This window comes from Choloepus didactylus, chromosome 20 (genome assembly GCF_015220235.1).
Source record: "Choloepus didactylus isolate mChoDid1 chromosome 20, mChoDid1.pri, whole genome shotgun sequence".
Lineage (NCBI taxonomy): Eukaryota > Metazoa > Chordata > Mammalia > Pilosa > Megalonychidae > Choloepus > Choloepus didactylus.
In genome coordinates, this window is record NC_051326.1 from 23623446 (window position 1) to 23646584 (window position 23139).

At 41.5% G+C, this 23139-nt stretch overlaps 1 protein-coding gene across 7 annotated transcripts in view; it reads right to left on the reverse strand.

Annotated features, from left to right (window-relative positions):
• SH2D4A (SH2 domain containing 4A) overlaps positions 1-23139 on the reverse strand; it is a 71978-nt gene that overhangs the window by 36050 nt on the left and 12789 nt on the right. For 3 of the 7 annotated variants that reach the window (XM_037813391.1, XM_037813392.1, XM_037813390.1), the window contains exons 3-6: positions 22028-22184; positions 20473-20629; positions 3936-4016; positions 89-200 (exon numbers count right to left, since the gene is read on the reverse strand). In XM_037813391.1, coding sequence (XP_037669319.1) covers positions 89-200; positions 3936-4016; positions 20473-20629; positions 22028-22184 — 507 coding nt within the window. The remainder of the gene's footprint in view (positions 1-88; positions 201-3935; positions 4017-20472; positions 20630-22027; positions 22185-23139) is intronic. The other 4 variants (XM_037813395.1, XM_037813394.1, XM_037813393.1 and 1 more) reach the window with 3 other exon arrangements.

The following is a 23139-nucleotide window of genomic DNA, read 5'->3' on the forward strand; positions in this document are numbered from 1 at the left end:
CACCACGAAGTGCTTCCCAGAGTCATCATTTTATCAAGTGAAAAGGCAGCTCAGAGAGAGGAGACGCTGCTGCGGTGTCTGTACTCACGAGATGCCTGCCACTCGGAATCTTCTTTCCAGCTCTTATAAATCTGCTTGGTTTTCTCTTCATCTATTTGTTTTATTTCTTCACCTTGTTTTGTTTTTATGGATTCTTTCTTCTGTTTTAAAAAAAACAGGAACACTAGTGAGTGAATCCAGCAACTTTCCAAGAGGCCAAGGGTACCTGAGCATACCTGAGCTTACCTGGTTTCTATTTAACACTGTCTGGCCCCGTGGGAAGGCCGTGTGATGTTGCAGATAAAGCATGGAATTAGAGTCAGCAATACCAGAAGCTGGCTCTAATACTACCTGGCTGTATAACCCCAGCATCGGTCACTAAACCTCTCTCAGGATATTTCCCCAAATGCAAAGTTTGCAAATTAAAAAGTATTTCATATGGTTAGAGTGAGGATTAAATATTTTTTTTAAAATGCCTAGCACAGTGTGAAACACAGAGTAAAAACTCAATGATATTAATTTTCTTCTAAAGACAACACTTGTCTGTTTCAAATTTGATTCCCTGAAGGAGTGTTTAAATACTACTTCATGGTCCCAGTGTAAACCCTTCTTTACAGTACCTGACAGGTATCACAGAGTAACTGTACCTTCCTGGAGCAATTCCAACTGTATCTCTACAAGCCCTTGAACAGTAAATCCAAAGAGTGGTCCTTATACACAATTTTATGGGGGTTTAAAAAGAAATATTCTTTATTTTAAAAAAACACAAAAATTTAAAACACCCTCTTTGAGAAGGGGAAATATGAAATAAGAACATGAATCTTCCTTTAACTAAAGAGAAACTAACAAACCAAATCACTTAGATCTAAAAAGGACTTTGTTTATTTAGATACAGCCTTGTGAGTACTCATAAGAAAACTGAATTTACAACTCGGTGAGGTAAATGAAAGCCTTGGTTAGCTAACTAATGACACAAGCTAATAGGGTCAGGACATGCTTTGTTCTCTAGTAGTTGTGATGGGGTTTTTTCCTGTTGTTTTTCCTATAAAAAGATAACGACTCTCTTGCTGTAAAATTATTTCACTACAACTAAAATATAGACCTTGTTGTTATGAAACTCGTATCAGATCACTGTGGGAAGCCATTAATCACCATTAATGTAGAAGATGGTGAAAATTCATAAATTGTACTTTACTTCCAATGTAGCTAAACTTCTGGTGCATTTACTGTTTTGCTTTTTTCTTGTATTGTTTTCCTGCCTAGAGCTAACCCTGCTTTGTTTGCCCATATTTTAAAAACCACAAAGAGGCTTTTGGGGTTTGAAATGACTTAAAATTTACCATCCTCTTGCTGAAGCTGTTTACCAGCTTGAAATATATACAAGTGCTGCTAGTAATTTCTAAACTTAAACAGAAAAAACTTTAAAGGAGAGCTTAGTTCATCCTCCACATGCACATGTATTTAGTTGAATACAATTAGAAAAGATGATTATGAAATACAATTAGAAAAGATAAATAATTATGATGTATTGCTTAGGATAAGCAAGAAGTTAAAAAGATTGAGTCTACCTCAGTAAAAATATTAAGTAAATAATAACAGGTGGTATTTGGTTGAGAAGATGATACTCAAATGTCTGAGGTCCATATTTAGTAAATCATATTTCCTTCTACTCTGCAGTATAACTATGCGTGGATGTGGTGGGAAAGGAGACAAAATAATAAGCTTCACAGAGTAATAGCAGATGAGATCTGGCCCTGACCACTATATCTGTTTGCAACATAGAAAACTTTAGAACTTGTACTGAGTTGTATTGTCTAAGATTTCCTCTGGAAAAATCATTTTCAGCAAAATCTTTAAAAATTTATCTTTACTTTCTCTGTTTGGAAAACCACCCTTTCCTATTTGTGAGTGTTTTGCTGGAAGCATGGAGGTCAAGGGCTCAGGGCTGTGGGCCAGGTGTGGGAAAACCAAGGTGAGAGCCGGGGGCTGAAGGGCAGAGGCTGGTGCAGACACACGAGTAGAAGACGGGGCAGGGCCAGCTCAGATGCCAGGACTGAGCCATGAGGCTGAGTCTCTCTCACACAGAAAGCCTCTCGCCCTGGCCTGATGATGGAAATACCTTCCCCCCGGTTTTCCCACAATTGGCCTATGAAGTAGGAAGGCTCTGTTTTACTTCCTTCATTTTACAGAGAGGCTTGGTAAGTGACTTGCTCATTCATTCTCACATTCCAGTATTTTTTAAGTTAGAGAAAAAGTGACAGAATAGCACTGACCCAGGGTATTCTCTAAAAAGGGTGTGAAAACTGTGCAAGTCTGACGTGTGTCATACCTAAACATGTTGGAGAACCACAGATCTAGTCCAACGCCCTCAGTTACCAACAAGAAACCTCAGGCCCAGTCTAAACACTGAAGTGCCTCAGAGCTCAGACCTCTTTTCTTTTCCCTTTATACTTAGTCTCTAGATGATCTCACCCAGTCTTGTGGCTTTAAATAACATGGATCTACTGAATTCCTTACAATGGCTGCATTACTTCCCTGCCCTTGTCTCCCTTCTCATTCACTTTTTTACAGTCATACTGAACTCTCTCCTGCTCCTTGATCACTTCAAAGGAGCTCCTGCCTCTGAGCTTTCATCCTGGCTATTCCCTCGGCCTGGAACATCCTGTCTCCGACATCCACGTGACTCCCTCCCTCACTCGTTCCAGCTCTACTTCAGTATCACCTTCTCAGAGAGGCCTTCTCTGACTACCTTTCTAAAACACCCAGCCCGTCCTCAAACCAGCCTTCCTCAGCTCCCTTATCCTGCTTTTCTACACAACACTTATGATCACCTGACTTCATATATGTTTATCATCTATCTCCCCCATCTAGACCATAAGCACCTCGAGGGCAGTGATTTTATTTTTGTTGTTCTTACATCTATCTCCAATTCCCATAACAGGGCCTAGCCCATAGGAGATGCTCAATTAATGCTGGTTAAATGAATAAATGAAACCTTTGTCTTTCTCAACTGTCATCATGTTAAAATGATATAATGTATTCTGGGCAGTGTTACTGCAAAATTCCTTTAGATCTTCTATGGCTGCTGTTTTAGACAGAGGTCCACATATTAGCAGTAAACATATGGGGGCTACAATTCCAAAAAAATCATCATGCTTTCTTGAAGTCTCAAAAATGTGAGCTACCCCAATTCATACCTGTGTCTACGGAGTCTGGGAATTGTGCACACTGTCTGCAGGATCCCAGGCCTTGGCCACTCGGGACCCTCTCTGCACAGCCTCATGTCTTACCTTTGCCCTGCTCTTGCAGACTTTGTATGGGTCAAATCCTACTAGTTTCCAAGTCCTAGTCTATGTCTCATTTATTTTGAGCAGTGTACAAATGTAACAATCTAGCTCACCAAAGGAAGCAGGGTTTGGCTTGCAGGAGAATCTCACTGCAGGGGTGTGTCTGAGGGAGTTACTGGCACAAGCGGACGTGGCTGGTGCTAGGGGCTGCTCCTCATGAAAGGACAGGCTCACAGAAATAACGAGCAAGAAAGTGCCTTCATCTTAATTCACCATTTCCTGATGAATTCAGTGCTCCCCTTATAGCTCTCTGAAATCACTGGATGATTCACCCAGTGTTTGCAGTAGCCCAGGATATCATCTCTGTTTTACATCTTCACTGAGGAGTTTAGCAGACAATCTTAGCATCTGTTCTTTCCATGATACTCAATACTTTACCAACTTGAGAAAAATGTGTAAAGATGAATAGCTGTGTTCCAGCTTTTAAGACAGATTTCATATTCTTCTGCTTAATTTCATTTCTGCATGCGACTAATTTACCAATTTATGAAACATTAGTAAAAACAGGTATGCACTAAGCCCCCTGAAGACAGAATGTAAGCCTTTTACCTGGTAAATTCCATATGTCTTCATATGATTGACAGAATCTGCCAACATTTGTTGAATATTTCTTGAAGAACTGGAGGGTGTCTAAATATTAAATGAAACACGTATTTACTACCATTTAGAGCTTCAATGCAATTTCAAAAGACATCTGCTAATGCTTCCCGTGTTTCAACTTTCCCTAATGCTGTCCCCACTGCACATACTTCTCACAGCTAGATTCACCAAAGTTTCCCACCAACACCTGAGTTTCTGAGTCAATCCTGATGAAGGCAGCAGGTATCTGAAGCCTCAGTATCTCCCTCTAAGTAGCGCTTACAAATAAATTCTTTCCCAAGAGCCAAGAGATGGTGGTTTGGTCATGACAACTGGGTTTGTGTGCCTTGCTGCCATCTGGGATGAATTCTAGACACCACTATTACTCTCTAATTTAATTATTTTCTTCCTCTGTTAAGCTTGGCTCTACCACATCCCCTGGTTTGGCTTAGACCAGACACATGCCTTAGTCTCTGACATGTAACTCTGCACAATGTCTTGCTCCCCCTCAGTAGCTGCTTGGTGCCTGGAATGTCTGCCCACTTTCCCTGCTTGGGTCACTCTTCCTCCCTCCTTCCTCTCTGGACCCCCTCCAGCCCAATTATCCAGCCCAGTATCTAGGTTTCTGCTGCCCTAGTTGGACTTCCTAGAAGCTAACTCCTACCAATGGAGTTTCCAGATCCATTGCCTAGATTCTCTGAAGTTATTCCTGCCTGCCAAATGCCAACCCCTGTGGCCTTGTGCCTGAGCTGGCATATCACACTGGTGCCTCCTAAGACCAGGTTACACAGTTGCACAGGCTCCTGTCACCCTGTCCCAGACCTGGCTGCAGAGCCTCATCCAAGGCCCAGCATCACCTTCTTCCCTCCCGGCCCTAACTAGCCAAACAACCCTAACTATCATGACCTACATGCCCTGTGCCTGAGGATACAGTCTTGAATTTCAGCACTGATCAGACATTGTCAGCAAAATTTTAGCTAATGGTCAGTACCAATATTCACTCTAACACACAGAGGGTACTTTGGGGTCACTGGTATGTCACATAATAAACCAGTGTGGCAGAGACTGTCAGATACCACAATCCTGCCCCTCTTTCACAGTAGCAGGGCATATGGCTGCCCAATTACACTGCATTGTCCAGTTGCCCTTGCAGTTAGGTATGCCCATATGACTAAGTTATCTCCAATATAATGCAGGTGATACCTGGCATCTACCACCTCCATCCAGGCCCTTAAAATATCCTCACATGCTCCTCCCTGCTGCCTCCCCCTTTCTTTGGGCTGGAATGGTAACAGTGGCCACTCTTCCACTGAAGACAGCAAGGCCACCAAAAGCCTGAGCTCCTGAAAGACTTCGGATCTGAGCTCATCTGAACCAGAACACTCATCTAGACTGTTATGAGAGAGAAAAATTAACTTCTATTGTGTTTTGGCCATTGCACTTTGCGTCGACTTGTTGCAAAAGTTTAGTCTACCTTAATTAATAAAACTGGCCACAATAATTGCTGGTGGCAGGTATCAAGCTCTCCACTGAGATTTTTTTACTGATCACAGGGAGTGCTATTAATGCTAACTCCACTCATGGCTAGGGGTCACTGAATGCCTATTTTGACCAGGCACTGTGTTAGTTACTCAGTATGTATTATTTTTACTCCTCACAACATTTCTGATGGATGGGCAATATAACACTTCTTGCTCAGGTGAAGAAACTCAGAGTCGTTGCATAGCTTACTCAGGGTCACAAAGCTAGTTTGTGCCACAGTTTGTGGTTTTTCCACTCTGTCATCATTATAGTGCTAGGAAAATGAGTCGTAGGTCAAAGGATTTCTTTTGCTTCTTACTTGGCAAAGTAATGAATCCTATAGGTTTCACAATTTGCCACTTGTCATGTTCTTCCTTGGTTTTTTGTTTTTTCTAATTTTGATACTTAAAAAGAGCACTTGGTTGCTCTGCTTCTAAAACGGAATAGTACAATAAGCAGTTTCTCTATTTATGGATAGGTTAGAGCTATTTCACAAGGTTTTGTGTAAGTATGCAAGTTCAAAAGTCCAAGATAACTTTGAAGAGCTTGGGCTTGCAGTTTATTCCCCTGAATGCATTTCCACCGTAAGGTAGAATGTGAGCTTTAAAACTAAGCTCATTCTTCTTTTCCTCAATAATATGAGATCTCTGGGACATCACTTTGCAAAAAGGGCCAGTTTCTTCAATGCTGAAAATTAGGCAGCAGGTAACCATCCTTCGTTGATAACCTCCTCAAGTATTGTAGATAATGCTCCAACTAGCCTATCTTCATTCCCAGCCTTGACTCTCATTTGTCTGAGAAGGATCTGGACCTATAAAACTGGCAGAGCTTTGGACCAAGGTGTTTGTCAGCAGCATCTTCACTGTACTCAGCCTTTAAGCCCTTGAACAAACTTTTAGCTATTTCCTGAATTAGCATTAGGCTAATAGGTATTGGACCTTGATCTCCTAACCTATATTCTCCAAAATGCTGTCCAAGTGTCAAATATTTTTTCCTGTCTCTTGCCAATTACGGATGTAGGCATGGGTGCAACACTTCAAACATATTGTAGGAATTATTCTATATCCCTTGGAATTATTCCTGCTCTTGAACAATTCATCCCATCCACACATGCAACATTTATTGTTTTCTTACCACTCATAAGTTCTTCCATTATCACCGCATGCCTCTTCTTATAAGGACTTTCATTGTGCTCACTGATTTTGCACTTATCAGATATGAGTAGGTTATTAATATTTTAGAATAACTTAGAACTAAGCACAGACACATGCCCCAGACAATGTGAATGATGTGTCTCTGGGAACTCAGATGACCACTGTCCCTGCTGACACTGTCCACTCTGACAGTCTGAGGCCACAAGCTTTCTTTGGGTTTGTTTGTTTTCAGTATACCAAAGCTCACAAGCTAAAAGTTTTTGAATAGAGAAATTTTAATATAAACAATTGATTCATTTAACCACCACCCCAGAGATCAATACTTCTGGTCAAATATACTGTCTAAAATATACTGTAAACTCTCAAGCTATTCATACATCCTAAGAACCAACTTCAACCTTATAAAAATTCTCCTTTTCCAAGTGAACCAGGATTTGCTATCATTCCAAAGTATTATGATAATATGAAAAACTTAAGACTTGCATAAAGGAGGTTCATTTAGATACATTTATATGTTCTACAAATCCATGAAATACACCAAGTACAATGTAATGGACTGAAAATAGTTTGATTCAAAAGGGATTTTCTTTATTAAAAAACAGATTAATTGGACTCAGAAGTGATAATGTACGAAGTCAATACCAGAAGGAGACAACTTCAGAAATAAGGTTGCCATGCTGAGGCATTCCCAGAATGAAGATGAAGAGGTTTCTTGAGAGACTAACATATCCTCCTTGAAGCTTCCCGTATGATCTGTGACCCAGGGAATGGAAAGAAAGAATGAGAGAAAGGAAGGAAGGAAGGAGGGAGGGAGGGAAGAAGGGAGGGAAGGAAGGAAGGAGGAAATGAAGGAGGAAAGGAAGGAGGAAAAGAAGAAAGGAAGGAGGAAAGGAGGAAGGAAGAAGGAAGGAAGGGAGGGAGGGAGGGAGGGAGGGAGGAAGGAGAACTACCCACCTACTTGTATGATTTTCGCTTACAAAGCATTTTCAAATATACAATGTAGTGCATCACTTGACCTTCTTATCTATCTGGTGAAGGTGCCAAAGTAGGCACTGTCCCTCACCAAAGAGATAAGGTGACCTGCTAATAGGTTGGAGAACAGAGATTCAAACTCATGCCAGCAGCATGACTAAAGCTTTCTCCCTCCACGGGGCTTCCCAGACAGAACATTCGTATACGCTCATGCATATACACCACTGTCCCTACCTGCTACATTACAGAACTTCTGCAGCTGCTGATACTGTAGGAAGAGGATTAAAGCAATAGTATCTGCTTTACATTTGCCTTATTTAGAAATGAAAACTGTCACAGAATATTTATACATATCTCCAAAAAAATTAGAAAATAAATTGAAAGCTAACTACATCAGAGGCAAGTGGACTTCCTGCAGATATTAAGTCAGAATAAACCTCTCTAATCAGTGCAGCTCCCAATTAGATTCTGGGAGTTTAGCCCAGCCAGATTGGTCAAATGATAGCATACAAAAAAAATAATTACTGTTCAACTTAGAAAAACAGCATATCTACATAAGCAATTGGGTTTTAAAAGATGCTGCCAGCAACGTAAGTATTACATAGTTATGAGAAGGATACGTCCAATTACATTCATTTTAAAAACCAGCTTGAAAGCAGTTCATTCTGACTTCTAAGATAGCAAGCTAATATTTGCCATGTTTAAAAGTAGGGCTATGTAATCAAACAAATGCTAAGTGCCTTCTAATTCCAAATAAACCAGGAAGCTCTAATAAACAGAACATTTTTCGCACTCGATTTTTATAGTAATAATTAAAATGATGAATTAGGCTAAAATCAAGGGCTTATTTTTGAAAACTACTAGATTAAGTATTTACTCGTAATGTTCTCTTGTATATCTTAAATCCGTGGTATTTCTTAATAGAACTGATGGTCAGAATAATAATTTCCATGACAGCAAAGACCATGTCAGTTTAATTCATCGCCATCTGGACCCCCAACAATCAGAATGGTGACCTGCACTTAGTAGGACCTCAATAAATATTTAGTGAATGAATGAATGGAGGCACTATAAATTCTTGAAACACTTTCTCAGTCAAAAAAATATATATAGCCTAGTTTTAATATTAATCAAGACAGACTGAATTCTAACTCTCTGAAAATCAATGGTCTGTAACACACTCATTTTGCTAACCAGGTCACTGAAATAATCAGATCATCCTATTCTCAGCCATTTTAATTAAAAACGAAATTTCCTAATCCTGACTCTAACATTAAGCTTGTGAACATCCTAGGAGTTAGCTTTTTGTTTCTAAAACAATGGGAAAGGCAGAATAATGGAACTGGGCTTTGATAAAGTTACAAAGGATAATAATATGTAAAGTATGCAGACATTTTTTGAAGGCCAATTAGACTAACAAGATGGAAAAGCGGTATGATAAATTTTGTTGCGGGAAGTACGGTATATTCTCCCTGCAGAGTGATGCTACTTAAACATGAGTTAGGACAATGAAGACCCTAGGGAATCTTCTGCCCATTTCTCTAAAATTGTTCCTAGCAAAATCTATGCACAGAGACTACTAGATACCCTGACTTCAAAGTACAATAGATTCTTGATGCATGATTTTATGGCACAGATTTTCATCAGTGTCTGAATTTATTCTGAACATATTAGAGCATCAAACTGTCATAATGGGTGAACATCTGTCTACTTCTATCATACGTTCTCCAGGCTCCCCACAAAGCTCGGGGCAAATGGCAGAACTGGGCAGTGACACCTTGGAAAATGCAATAATGCATAGCAGTAAGGGTTGTTGGGCAGAGAATTTCACATATGAAAGAGTGTCAATGGCTGCTCTTAAATTCTCACCCAGGGAGATGTCTGATGTCTGATACATGGAAAAGAAAAGGAAAAAAAAAAAGTAAAAAATAATTATTAAGTATAAAGTGTAAGTACAGAGTAATAAAGGATTGTTAAGAGAATATGCAGAGTCTTAAAAACATGATCGAGTTGAAAAAGTTTGATGCAACTGAAAATAGGAAGTTAACTATAAATAATAGTATAAAAATAGAAAAATAGTAGAAGAGAATATTCTTTTCTATTCTTTCAAAGAAAGGATCTAATCTTAGTGTCTCACTTCTGAATCTCTCCTTCATAAAGGCAAACAACGAAAATCAGGATTTACAGAACTACTGATTTAAAAGTAGACAGCAAGCTTTACTTTGGGTTTGAAAGGAAGGTATGGAAGAAGGAAAACTGAGATAGAAGTTTTGTTCATTAGCTCTTAAAATCATTTTGCAGGTTGCTCCTTAACCACTGTCTATGAATGGGAACATACTGCTATGAGTTAGAATAATATTACTGAAAATCAAGGTACTAATGCCAAATTTACAATTAAAATATACATTTTAGCAGAGTGTTTTTGTTATTACTAGCTTTTATAATTATTATTATCTTTTATAGTGAAATGAAAGACTACAAAGCAGGGATCAGTCTTTTTCTTAACTCTCAGAACCTCGAGGCAACATATGAAACATGTATGTGTGTGTGTGTGTCTGCGTGTGTACATAAGCACCCATGTGCTTGTGTGTTGAGGGTGGAGGGGCGAGGGGTCTCATCTCTAACTCCATTTGGTTAAAGAAGATATGAAGGGGGAAAATCAGAGCTTTTTTAATCTGTTAGCTACAAGGTCTGCCTTTTTTTTTTTAATGCTTTGAATTCTAGACGTGTTCTAATTTTTTAATCTCCTGTTTTACAGTGTGGTCCACTCTGAAGACCATTTCTGTAAAAATAATGAATAATTCTCTGGAGATAAAATCTAAAAGTGAGCAGATACCATTTTATTCAAGGTCCCCTTCAGGGACAAGGGCAGTAGGTCTACTGATTAATGAGTTCCCAGCCTACAAATTATATATAAGCAGAGAAGCACAAAGGAGCTTATCTCTGAAGTAGCATATTTTGCCATTCTCCCAACCTCACTCAGGAACTGCTTTGTTCTCTACCAAATTCTTTGGCAGGAGAGTGGAGTCAAAAAAAAAAAAAAAAAAAACCTTTGCATTCAGAGGGCTGTCCATACTGTGGGTCCCTAAGGATCTCCACCCAGCCCCAGGGTATCCTAGTTCTTGCCCAACTCCCCCAGGTAGGGTGATTCTGTTAATCTGTTACTAGGGCAAGCGGGCCACCTGGCATTGTCTCTGGGTCCTATTAACGCTCCATTAGACTTGTCTCTGCATGGGAATGGCATCTGCTTCCCAACTTGCATGTCTCAGAATCTGGCTGGATGACAGCTACTTTCTGATATTTACCATAATGTCCAGTTCTCTGACACTGCGTGTTGACTCTAATCCACCGAGAGCCACAGCCCTCTCACTGAATTTTAAGCAGAACATCATCTACTTAAGTTTCCCAAGCTGAATCACCACTGCCAAAAGTAAGGACAGGGCAACAGGCTTTGCAGAATAAAAACCATATAGTCATATCTAATCTAGGGTTTTTTTCAGCCCCGTTTTCAGCTTGGACAAACACCAGCCTCCAACGCTTCATCTGAAAATGGAGGACCAAGGCTAATTCTAGCTTGTATTTCAGGAACACGTTTTCCCATTGTGTTTACGGTGGGGTCCTTTTTTATAATTGTGACTCTGACTCCCTTTTAGGGATGAACCATTTGACTGTGGGCAGACAGGAACCACGCCACACCAAGCCCAGGCACAGGAGGGCCACTGGGCCAAGGAGCAGGGTCCCTGCCAAGCATCCTCCCCTCCGCTTTGGTCACCTTAAGGAGCTGTGCTCCTAATAGTGCTTTTCACCCTTACAGAAAGCCCAAGCCATACACACTAAAACCAAAACTTTGGTTGCTATGCAACAGCACCCTGAGATAAATAAGTATTAAAAAAAAAAAAAAGTTCAGCATATTCGGACCAAGACAAGACTTGTGATAAGAATAGCCTCTTAAAAAGGAAGAACTTCAGGAATAATTCTTGCCACTCCCATCAGAAGATACTGAGCAAGTATCTCACGATTATAAATTTTCTGAGCTTCTTTTATAAACAAAGTGTCATTAAACTTAAATTGTTATTTTATAGATGGAATTGATCCTTACAGGAAACTGACCAAATCTTGGAGCTGCCTCTAAGGAATAAAGCCTTAAAAGTACGGTTTCCAGGTATCTGCCATAATGCAGACTTACTTTTGGCTATTTTGTAAAATGAAAAATTTAAAACCAATCATAAATACATATTTTTTAAAAATCTGTCATAAATATTATCTTGAGTATACAGAATTGAGGTCCTCTGAGACAGGACCTCAATTTTCTAAATCCTGAAGCAGGGATCAAACAACTCTTCTAAACCACCCCCAGATTTGCTTCTAGTGGCTCTAAGGGTGAAACAGAAATTCTCCACACTTAGAATTGTAGCAAATATTTCATTGTTCTGGATGGGAACAGCCATTTGCTAATGAAGATATAAAGTGGGAACCTTCTTACCACCTCGAGGTACACTGGTAAAATAATCCAGAAATTGCAGATGTGACTGTTTAGTGTTCTGGCTAATTCCACAAAAACTGTTCCAGGGAAGGGGGATACAGCTTTCTCAAGTGAGATGAATTACTTCCCAGGTACTCCAAGAGAACATTTTGAGTCTGGGAGGTGGAGGCTGTGGAGAAAAGCAGCTCAGGATAGAATTTTCAGATGACTGTTTTTTAACTGAAGAATATATTATTTGTGCTCTATTTACAGAAATGAGATTGAACCAAGTACCTCAACCATGTACTTACTAGGCTTGTACATCACTCCCCTGACTAACTGCTGCTTGAAGAGCCTCTTATTTATGGCTTATTCATTGAACCTGTATGGAAACCCTCTTTAATAGCCAGCATAGGAAAATATTCTACTTCAGGCCATGCAGACACGAGTGTTGGTTTAGGATATCACACTCGTTCAGAGATGGAAGGAAACTTATGCGGGTATCATCTGAGCAGACAGATTCTGTGCTGGTTTGAATCTGTTATGTACCCCATAAAAGACTATGTTCTTTTAATCCAATCTTGTGGGGGCAGACCTATTGTGGGTGGGACCTTTTGATTAGATTGTTTTAATGAAGATGTGACCCTGCCCATTCAAGATGAGTCTTAATCATCTTTACTGGCTTCCTCTATGAGAGGATAAAAGGCAGAGACATTTTGGAGAGAGCTCAGCAGCTTAGAGAGAAAACACCCAGAGACATTTTGGAGACAGCTGTGGAAACCAGAACCAGAAGAGAAGCTAAGAGATGAAATCCAGAGTTTGCCCAGAGAAGCTAAGAGAGGACCCCTAGATGCTTAGAGAGAAACACCCTGGGAGAGACAAGCAAGGATGCACAGGAGCTGAGAGACAGAAGCTAAGACAAAAGCCCAGAGACATTTTGCAGAAAGCAATGGAAACCAGAAGCTAACCCCAGGAGAGGACTAGCAGGATCCGGCCATGCGCCTTCCCATGTGACAGAGGAACCCCAGATGCCATCGGCCTTTCTTCAGAGACGGTATCATCCTACTGATGCCTTAACTGAGACATTTTCATGGCCTTAGAACTGTAAATTTGTGAACTAATAAACCTCCCATTGTAAATGCCAATCCATTTCTGGTATTTTGCATTCTTGCAGCTTTAGCAAACGGGAACAGATTCCGTCTCTACGGCCCCCTCCTGTGACATAGCAGCAGCTGCCTGGAACACTCTGTTGACAAGGATTGTGAGGTCAGGTCCCGGCTCATCAGGAAAGGGCGAGATGATCATTCAGTGATGCCCGCCCCAGGTGCAAGCATGGGAAGCACCCGCACCCGTGCCCTGTTGTTACTAAACAGTTCAAAATTCTCTCATGTTTTGGATAAGGAAAACGAAGGCCTGCAGAGACAGAATGAAAATCCAGTTCTATTGACTCCCTGTCAGTCTGGGGCTATATTTTACTATATGCTTGCTCTCATCATATTTCCATGGCTCAGAAACCTATGTCAGGCCCACACTTCTTTATCCACAATTGTGAAATCCAAAAAGCTATGAAAATACAGAACTCACAAGGAAGGCAAAACCTGCCTTGAACAAACATGACACTATTTAGTGTTTATAGCATCTGATTACAGAGTACTGCCCCAGCTCTTACTGGAGGTATTATATAACATATGGTATTACATAGCATTACCTTTCTAAAATCTGAGAAAATCCAAAATATGAAACACACTGGGGCCTAGGGGTTTCAGGAAAGTGATGCCAAGCCTGTACCATGAGCCCATGGCCTCCTGGGGTGCGGCAGGCTAAAAGGACCCCCAAAGATGTCCACACCCTAATCCCTGGAACGTGGCAAAGGGACTTTGCAGATAATAATTACAAGGTTATGGACTTTAACATAGGGAGATTATCCTAGATTATCCAGCTAAACTAATCACATGAGCCCTTACAAGCAGGGAACTTTCTCCAGCTGGAGTCAGGGAGCTGCTGAAGAAGGGGAAATGAGATAGATTCTAAGCATTGGAGAGACTGACCCTCCATCAGGAGGGGACCATGTGGAAAGCATGAGAAGAAATGCCAGCAGCTTCTCAGAGCGGAGACCAGCCTGCGCTGACAGCCAGTAAGGAAGAGGCCCTCAGCTGGCTCACTGGCCAACAGCCTAAATAGGCTCAGAGGCAGAGTCCTCCCTTTTCCCCCACCCAACTCCAAGCCCAGCTTGTCCCAGACCTTGAATTCAGCCTTGTGAGACACTAAGCTGAGGACCCAACCGTGCCATGCTGAATTCTGGCCCATGGAACTGTGAGATAACAAATGGGTGTTATTTTAAGCCGCGGAGTCTGCAGTAATTTGTTACTGCAGCAGTAGAAAACTAAGACACGGAACAAGCCTGATTCCCCTTCCATATGTGGCCTCTCAACCTGCTCCAGTGTACCTTCCCCAAGTCCCAACCAAAGTATTTTATTCCAGTCACACGTGATGCTTTGCACTTTCTTATCACTGACACTTTGTTCACCAGGACTGCAGATTCCCTCCGGCCCCACCCTGCTTGGCCTTCCTGACATGCCCCCACACCCCATCCCTGCCTTCTACAAACAAGTAGGGCTGGCCGCTCCCCACCTGGCACTTGCCCACAGCCTGCCCTTACACGGTGCTTTCTAACTGCCTCTTTTCTTTCCAGTGGGGTTTAAACTCCCAAAGATGAAGACTTTGCCTTTTGCCTCCCTTTTGCTCCATAATACTTATCAATGTGCCAGTCACATCCTGAACCCTTGATAAATATTTGCTCAGGGAATGACTCGTTCAGCCAGAGCAGCCGAGCAGTGCAAGCGGCTGAAAAGTACAGCCTGTGTGGGAGGCTGTCAGGAAGGGGAGGCAATGCTTCTAGAGTTTCTAGTTAAAAGAACTACTTAGATTTGTCCTGGGAGTTGCCATTTTTGAAGCATTTCCAAATACATTATTTTAACTTCCACATGAGATAAACAAAGCAGGCATTTTTTAATTCCCAGTTTTAACAGATGAGAAAACAGAGGCTCCCCAAGGTTAGCAGCGCCCAGGCAGCAAGCCGGGCCACGAAGACTAAATGCCCTTGCCGTGCGGTGCAGAGACGGGGCAGCAGCTTGGCGGGGACAGCGAGCCCTGGGGAAACACCACCAACATGAATCACACCATCTCGAGGTGTCCAGGAAGTCGGATGTCATCCTGCCTGCTTCTCCACTGTTTCCTCTCTTCCGTTTTCCTTTCTTTATGTTTCCTTATCTAAAAAGTTATCCTGTATAATTTTAAAGCTAATATTGTCTGGGTCTAGAACATTTCTGCCAAAGGGGACTGGGGTGGGGGTAGTAAAATGCTAATCCCAACAGTGTGATTATTAAACTATAAACATCTTCCTGCGGTAGAGAATAATGTGGTCACAGCTCCGTCCTGAAGTGAGAGGACCTGGCTTGGAGTCCCAGCTCCACCACTAATTAAGGCTTTGCACAAACCACAGCCCTTGATTTCCCAGCCCAGAGAACAGGAAGAAAACTGCTTGTTTCACACCTCCTATGGTTGTGAGGATAAAGTGAAATAGTGAATGTAAGTCACTGAAAGCAGTTCAGGGCTACAAATCTGCAAAATGTCCAAGTCTTTACTCAAACCCCTACCACCCTAACCACCTCACCACCCCACTAAGGCAAATCTGCCCCTTCCACCAAAGAATATTCCGGGCCCCTAGTTATGGTCTTATGATGTGTTGTTTTCCTCCCATGAGGCTGGCCTTGGCATTCGTTTAATCTGATTTCATTTTATTCAGATTATTCACTGGTAAAGGGGGAGCATAATGAAGTAGCAGCCACGGGATTTACCCCAAGCCTGTAAGACCACATGGGGACCCAAGCACAAGTTTGCATCAATCCTTTCATAAGATTCTCAAAGCAGTGCTGAAAACGCAATGGCTGATACAAATGCATGAATTCAGTCCACTTTTATGCCTCAGTACAAACATAAGGGGTCATTATTAACTAAAGCACCACCTCCTGTGAGTAACAAGAGCCGCTGCAACGAGTGTCTACAATGCTGAACATTTGTGCTGATTTAACTTGACCCTACTCTCCAAGGCATTTCAGAGATTTTAGTACAAAATCATAAAGGAGTGCTTTCAGATTAAGGTCTGGAGTATTCTATTAGGATACAGGGCACATTTTCTAGTGATGATCTGTCATTTGGAAATGTATTGCAAATCTAACAAAACCATTTTACTTTAGTGAATCTATAGCTGATTTCCCTTGACTATTGTTTATACTCCTGAAAAGATTACTTTTTAAATCCTTCCATAGTTAATTAGACAAGCATTATGATTGCCAACTTCAATAAAAACTGCTTGAATTTTTATATAGATTTTAGGCCTTTTAAAGACATGGCATTATCTTTTTTAGATCTTATAGTTAAAGTACATTATATCTGAAACTCGGAAATCTTTACTGTGCAGATCTGAACTACATTTTGGAAACATATATGGGATGACTCCCAAAGCCCTTGCCCTGGTTTCTCATCAAAGGAACTAGCCTGGGGGAAGGTGATGAGTATTGTTTTAAGTATGACAACATTAAGATGAGTGTGGGAATTAAAGCAGATATACAAAAATGAAGACATTCTAACTGTGATCAGGGGAAAATCACAATATCTTTGAGCATCAGTTTCTTCACCTGTACAACACAAATGATAATACTTGTCTGCTTCCCAGGAATTTTGCAAATATGAAATGAAATAATTATGTGTGAAAAAGCTCCAGGAGCTCTAAGTCACATTGTATGGATTTTAATATTATGCGTGAAATTCAGTCTACCGTGTGCATCTTCAGTAGCATGGGGAAATTCCTGATGTGTCTAACTAGACTCCTCAACTTTAAGATGACCTCCAACTCCAGATGCTCCTTTTATACGCTGATGCCACCCCCATGCTCCCAGGCACCCAAGCTGAGAAACCTGGGTTGTGCTAGAAACCTGGCTCCTCTACCCACCCTGACCCGAGAACCATCAATTCCTTTCAAGAATTGAAACCTGAGAACAATCCCTTGGTTAAAACCCATCGACAATTTCTAATTGTTCTTGAAAAAAGGATCACTCTGGCCTTGCCCACCCCCAGCTCCCCTTCTGCTCTCTGGCCACACCGGCTTCTCTGGGTTCCTCCAAAGCATCCTGCTCCCTCCAGCTGCAGAGCCTCTGAGCGCACTCTTTCTTCCCTTCGCTGGAGCTGCCGGTCCCGGTTGTCCTTTGGTAGCTCTCTCAAGCTTCGAGTTCTCTGGAAGGCCATCTGGGACACCCTGGCACTGCCTAAGCTATAATATAATGGGGGTGCACAGAAACATGTACCCTTCCCTGGAGCACTTATTGTCAATTGAAGTTATATGTTAATTTATGTGAAGTCTCTCCCTCTCCTCCCAAAACCATGAAGTTCACAAGAGCAGTGATTCTGTTTTTACTCCAACATTGTAATTTCAGTGCCTAGCACATTTAAAATACCTTTTAAATGAAAGAGTAAATCAATCAGTCTTGGGATCCTCTCCTCACTGTCTATGTACATATTTTTAAATTAAAAAATATTAGGGGAAGAGGATGAGGAACTAACCAAATTCCTCATGTATGTTAAGCACTGAAATAATTTACTTGTCACAAAATCTTACCAAACTGTATTAGTTTGCCCTTGCTGCCGCAACAAATTACCACAAAGTTGGTGGCTTAAAACAGCACAAACCTACTATCTCACAGTTCTGTGAGTCACAGGTCAAAATGAGTCTCCCTGGGCTAGAATCAGGTGTTGGCAGGGCTGGGTTCCTTCTGGAGGCTCTAGGAGAGAATCTCTCCTCGTCTTCCAGATTCTGGAAGGCAACTGCTTTGTTTTGCTCACCTGTGGCCCCTTCCTCCATCTTAAAAGACAGCAATGGCACATCTTGGACTATTTACCTGTAGTTACAGCTCCCTCCAACCTTTCCTAACTCAGCTGAGAAAGGTTCTTCACTTTTAGAGACTCATATAATCACATGAACCCACAGGGAAAGTCCAGGATAATTTCCCCACATCAAACTCCTTAACCTTAATGTCGTGCAAAGCAGCATAGTCATAGGTTCCGGAGATTAGCACGTGGACATCTTTGGGACCATTGTCCTGCCTAGCAGACTATTTTTCCCTTTTTTATAAATGGGGAAACTCACTAGTAGACGTAGGATTCAAATCATTTCTGGTATCCCACCCAGAAGGCATATTAAGTCTAAAATGATAGCCTCTCCATGTTAACGACTATTTTATAATCGAGATCGCATGATGAAACATTTCTGAGAAAGTATACTGGTAGTTACACATAACACAGAGATTACCAGACAACTATCAATCTACCATTAAAGGAGATAGGAAAAGTGGTAGAAAAGGGTCTGCTGTTTAAATGGGGATCTTCTCCCTTGTTGTGCATCCAGCTGTCAAAGGGAACCTCATCAAATGTCATGGGAGACCCTGAGAGCTGCTTCTTTGACATGGGGAAGATGAGAAGCAGAATTTAAAACCATTCACACATTTATTTCCATATTCCTTGCACTTAAATGTGTCCTTCTCTCCCCCTAACTCTTACAATTTGACAGTTAACCAGAAATCTAAGGAATGGAACCATACCACTCTCCCTATAATAGTTACAATAGAGTAAAAGAATAGTAATCATGGCATCTATTTTAATTTCCATTTCATTCTTTTACACTACTTTTGAAGAAAATTTTTTAGAGAAGTATTTTAATTTAAGCACAAGATAAGCATGCATGCTTAACTCTCTCGAGGGAGATTTTTTAGTGGTTGTTTTCATTTTATGAGTATTAGAAAGGGAGGTGTTTGGAGGAAATACGGCATTAAACACGTTCAGTGCAAAGCAGGCTGGGCAGCTTGGATGCCTCACTGGCAAAGTGGGGAAAGTACCCAAGGCTAACCCTGGGGCAAAGATCCCATTTAAAAATTTTGTACTCTAAATATTTTGCACCACAGATTTATAGCCCTTTATTAAGTCTCTTCACATTATTTTACTTATTCTTCATATTAAGAAGGCAAAAGAGTACAAAAGCTAAGAGCATAACCTTGGGAATTCTACAGACCTTGGTGTGAAACCTGGTTCAGTCTTTTATCAGGTATAAGGTTTTGGACAGGTTGCTTAACCATACCAAGCCTCAGTCTCCTCACCTGTGAAATGGACAATTACAAGCAGTCCCTAGTTGATGTTCTGAGGATTAAACCAGACACTCAGCAGTGTGCTTTGCACACAGTAACCCTCAACCGATGTTAGTTATTATAGTATTAGTAACCCTCAACCAATGTTGGTTATTATAGTATCACCAAGCCCGTGAAGTAGAGGGGACAGATAACTGTATCCCCATCTGATGACTGCTAAGGGGAGTCTGTTTGGAGTAATGAAAATGTTCTAAAATTGACTGTGGTGATAAACGCACAACTCTGTATGTATGGTACATGAATATGTGTCAATAAAACTGCTTTTTAAAAAAAAGAAAAAGAAAAAGGGGTGGCGGCACAAATAACCAGTGTGGTAGAGCTGGGAATCAAACCGAAGTCAGACAACCACAAATCCCCTGTTGATTTTCAGCGTAATTAAATCCCTGGCAGAATGAAGTACTTCATAATACAGTTAAACTGTTCTCCCAAACTATATTCCAACCCAGCAAATTATGTTTGAGCTTTTAAAACCATCTGAAACATAAGAGAATGCATACCAGCTCTGAGTATAAAATTCTGTTGTGTTCTGGAAATAATTATCCCCAAATCACAAGCAAATTGGTGAAGCCAAAAAGGACCAATGATTAGACAATTCAATAAAAAGGGAGAAGACTCAGGAGAACATAATACAAACCACAAACGTGCCAGCATTATGGAACACAGGTCAGCCAGCTATGACCTGAGAGGCAAATCCAGTCCCCTGGCCATGTAAGTAACCTTTTACTGGAACACGGCCATGCTCATTTGTTTAGGTATCATTGTGACAGACTGTCAGGCCCGGAAAGCCTAAACTATTTACCATCCGTCCCTTTACAGAGAAAGTTTGCCCACCCCTTTTATAGGATATGTTTATCAGAGAATAAAAAAACAAAAATATCTTTAAAATGCAGATTTCTATTCCTAGAGTTCTCTCTTAGCACCTTAAATCCCACGCAAAGGGGTGCTTGCTCTTTCCTATGATGTAAGAAGATGAGACAAATCCTCCCAAATGAAGGGAAGAGGAGAACTCTAAAGTTGGGAGAAATGTTTCCCAGGAAAGCCAGGTTCATGTGCTGATACTCAGGCAACATGCATCACGGTGGCCCCAATATCTCTATCTTTCCCAGCTGTGGAAACCTGGGTATGCCCAGATAGGAAAGACTCACTTGGATTTTCTCATCGCCAAGGGCTGGTGCTGGTCTCATCTCCTCTTCTGCCACTTTCCTACAGATATCCTGAGTCTCCCAGTTATTTGATGCTTGCAGATCATAGTATTGTGATTTTGCTTTCAAGCTACTGGTGGCTTCTCTAGCTTGAGTTTTTCTGAAGAGAAACAAAATGAAATTATTAAAAACATCCTTCAACATTGACAGTTTTTCAGAAGCAAAAATTTGCAATTGAGTTACATGGAAAAATAGTAATATAGTAACAGAGAACCATTTACCAAATACTTATGTCTCTGCTTGGTACTTTAAATACATTCACTTAATCCTCATAAGAGCCCTGTAAGAATGGCTTTTTTATTCTTGTTTTGTTATAAAGAGGCTCAAAGAAACTCCTAGCTCGGGTGCTAAATTGCTAGAGCACACTGCCATCCTAGGATTCGAGACAGCAAAGAATTCCTTTATCTCCATGTGCCCATTTACAGTGAGAGTCCCAGGAAGGTGGTGGGCACTCAGGACTGTGCTGAGGTCTGCATGTCTTTTCCGGTCTCCGTCCCAGCTTGGAGTAGGGCTGCCAACACCACGGCCCAAAGCCAGAGGGACGCCAAGAGGGAACAGGCTTTGCAGAGGCCATGGGGGCACCCGACAGAGCGCAGCCAGCAGCTGCCTCACTGCCTCCACCTGGGTCACCCTTCTATGTTTCCAGGTATTTATGACACCCCCACCCTATTCAAAACCTCACTGTCCACAGTATAAGCTCGAAACTCCCAAAAGCAGCCTTCAAGGAGCTTCACAGCACAGTTCCTTGCTTCCCTCTGCTTGTCCACATGCACCCCACTCAGAAGAACTCATCGCTCTCCAAACAACCATGCATTTCATGTCTAGGAGTCTTGATTACGCTGTGCCCTGACTGAAATTTCCTCTCTAACCTTCCACAGTTGGAAAACTGTACTTATCCTTCAAGGTTCAGCTTAAATTTCTCCTCTTTCGTGAATCATAATGATTGCCTCCTTCCTGTGTTCAGTTAACGCTCTGGTGATACCTGAATTATAGCATATGCACAGCCTGTATAGGCTGCAGCTAGATGTGTATCTGCCTGTTTCCCCTCCTAGACTGCTAAGCTCGCCAAATTCATCATTGAATTCTCAGTGTCTGGCACAGTGTAAGCACCTAAACAGCCTGCTTATTCAGCTGCACATATTTAAGCAACATTCTCTGGTCTGAAGCTTGAACAGTTGCCACATTTTATATTCTTCATGCTTACTTATATTCTTCATGTCCAGCTATATGGGCCTGCATTGCTCTAAAATGATTCTAGTGAAGCCACTGATCACTGGGGAACTTTCATACTCTACAGATCAAAATTGGAATGCAAATGGGGAAAATGAAATAGTTGATTTGAGAGCACTGCAGGAATGAAGGAAATCACCAAAACTTTAGAGGAACTTTCTAGAGAGATTTAAAATTATTTTTGTGACCCTTACCTCCCCTTCCCACCCCTGACTGGTTAGTGAATGAAGCATCTTTCCAGGCTCTCACTGGTTTGCACATCTCATACCTGAGCTCTTCTGCTTCCTGCTCTGCTTTCAGCCGGGCCCTCTCAGCAATTTCATTACAGAGCACGTCATAGGGTTTATCTAGATGATGTTCACCCATCACCCAGACCCAGACTTCCTTATCGGCTCCCAGTTTCCAATGAACAGATTTGCCATTCTCTGCAAACAAATAAAACCCAGATTGAACAGATATCTTTAGCCATGGGTTTCTGTTTCCCATCACTAAAACATTTAGGGTCAAGCAGCATTAAGAGGTGGCAGTGGTGTGGTAGCAGTGGGCAGCGGCTGCAGTGGTAATATTTAAAAAAAATTATGATGGATTTGGTTTTTGCACATGCCCATTTTGTAAATGAGGAAGTTGACAGGAGAAGAAAGCACACTGATTGCATTGTCTTTGATGGTAACAGAGCTAAGCATCAGACCCCATTACCTCTTACATCTAAATCAAAGAATCTCCCTATAGTCCAGAATTACACAGCTGCCCAAGAATTTGGTGTTTCCACTGTCTTTACAGGTTTCAGTGGTGGGTAAAAACTTGGGCACTTGAGAGTTAGGCAGGAGTTCAAATCCTAGCTCTGCCACTTACTAGCTGTGTGGCATGGACAAATTACTTAATATCTCTAAGCCTCAATCTCCTTATATGAAAAATGGGAACAACAACATCTACTACACTGAACTGCTGTGAGGAGTAAGCAGACTGGTTATGCCAAATACTTCCCCAGGGGCTGCCACAGAAGAGTTCAACAGAGACTAACTGCTATCATCATTGTCCTATTATTTACTTTTATGGCTGCCTCAGAGATTCACACCAGCTTGTGAGAAAATAATCCTACCTGGTAGTGTGATACCTAGTGAAGCTACTTAAATAACCCTTATTTACAATCTCGAGTTGTATTACCTTCTAGTTCCCATGCTACTAAAATGCTGCCACCCAGGTTTTGCTCCCTGCAGCCTGGGGTAGCTGGGATATATGTGGAAGAGGCCAAGGGGTTCAGTCCCTAGATCTGAAGGACACCAGGTCCCCAGGCAGACCTACCCAGGCCCGTTGTGGTCCAAAGTTGGTTCCACCAAGATCTCTGAGCCTTGAAGAACCCCAGACAGGCCAGCGGTGTGG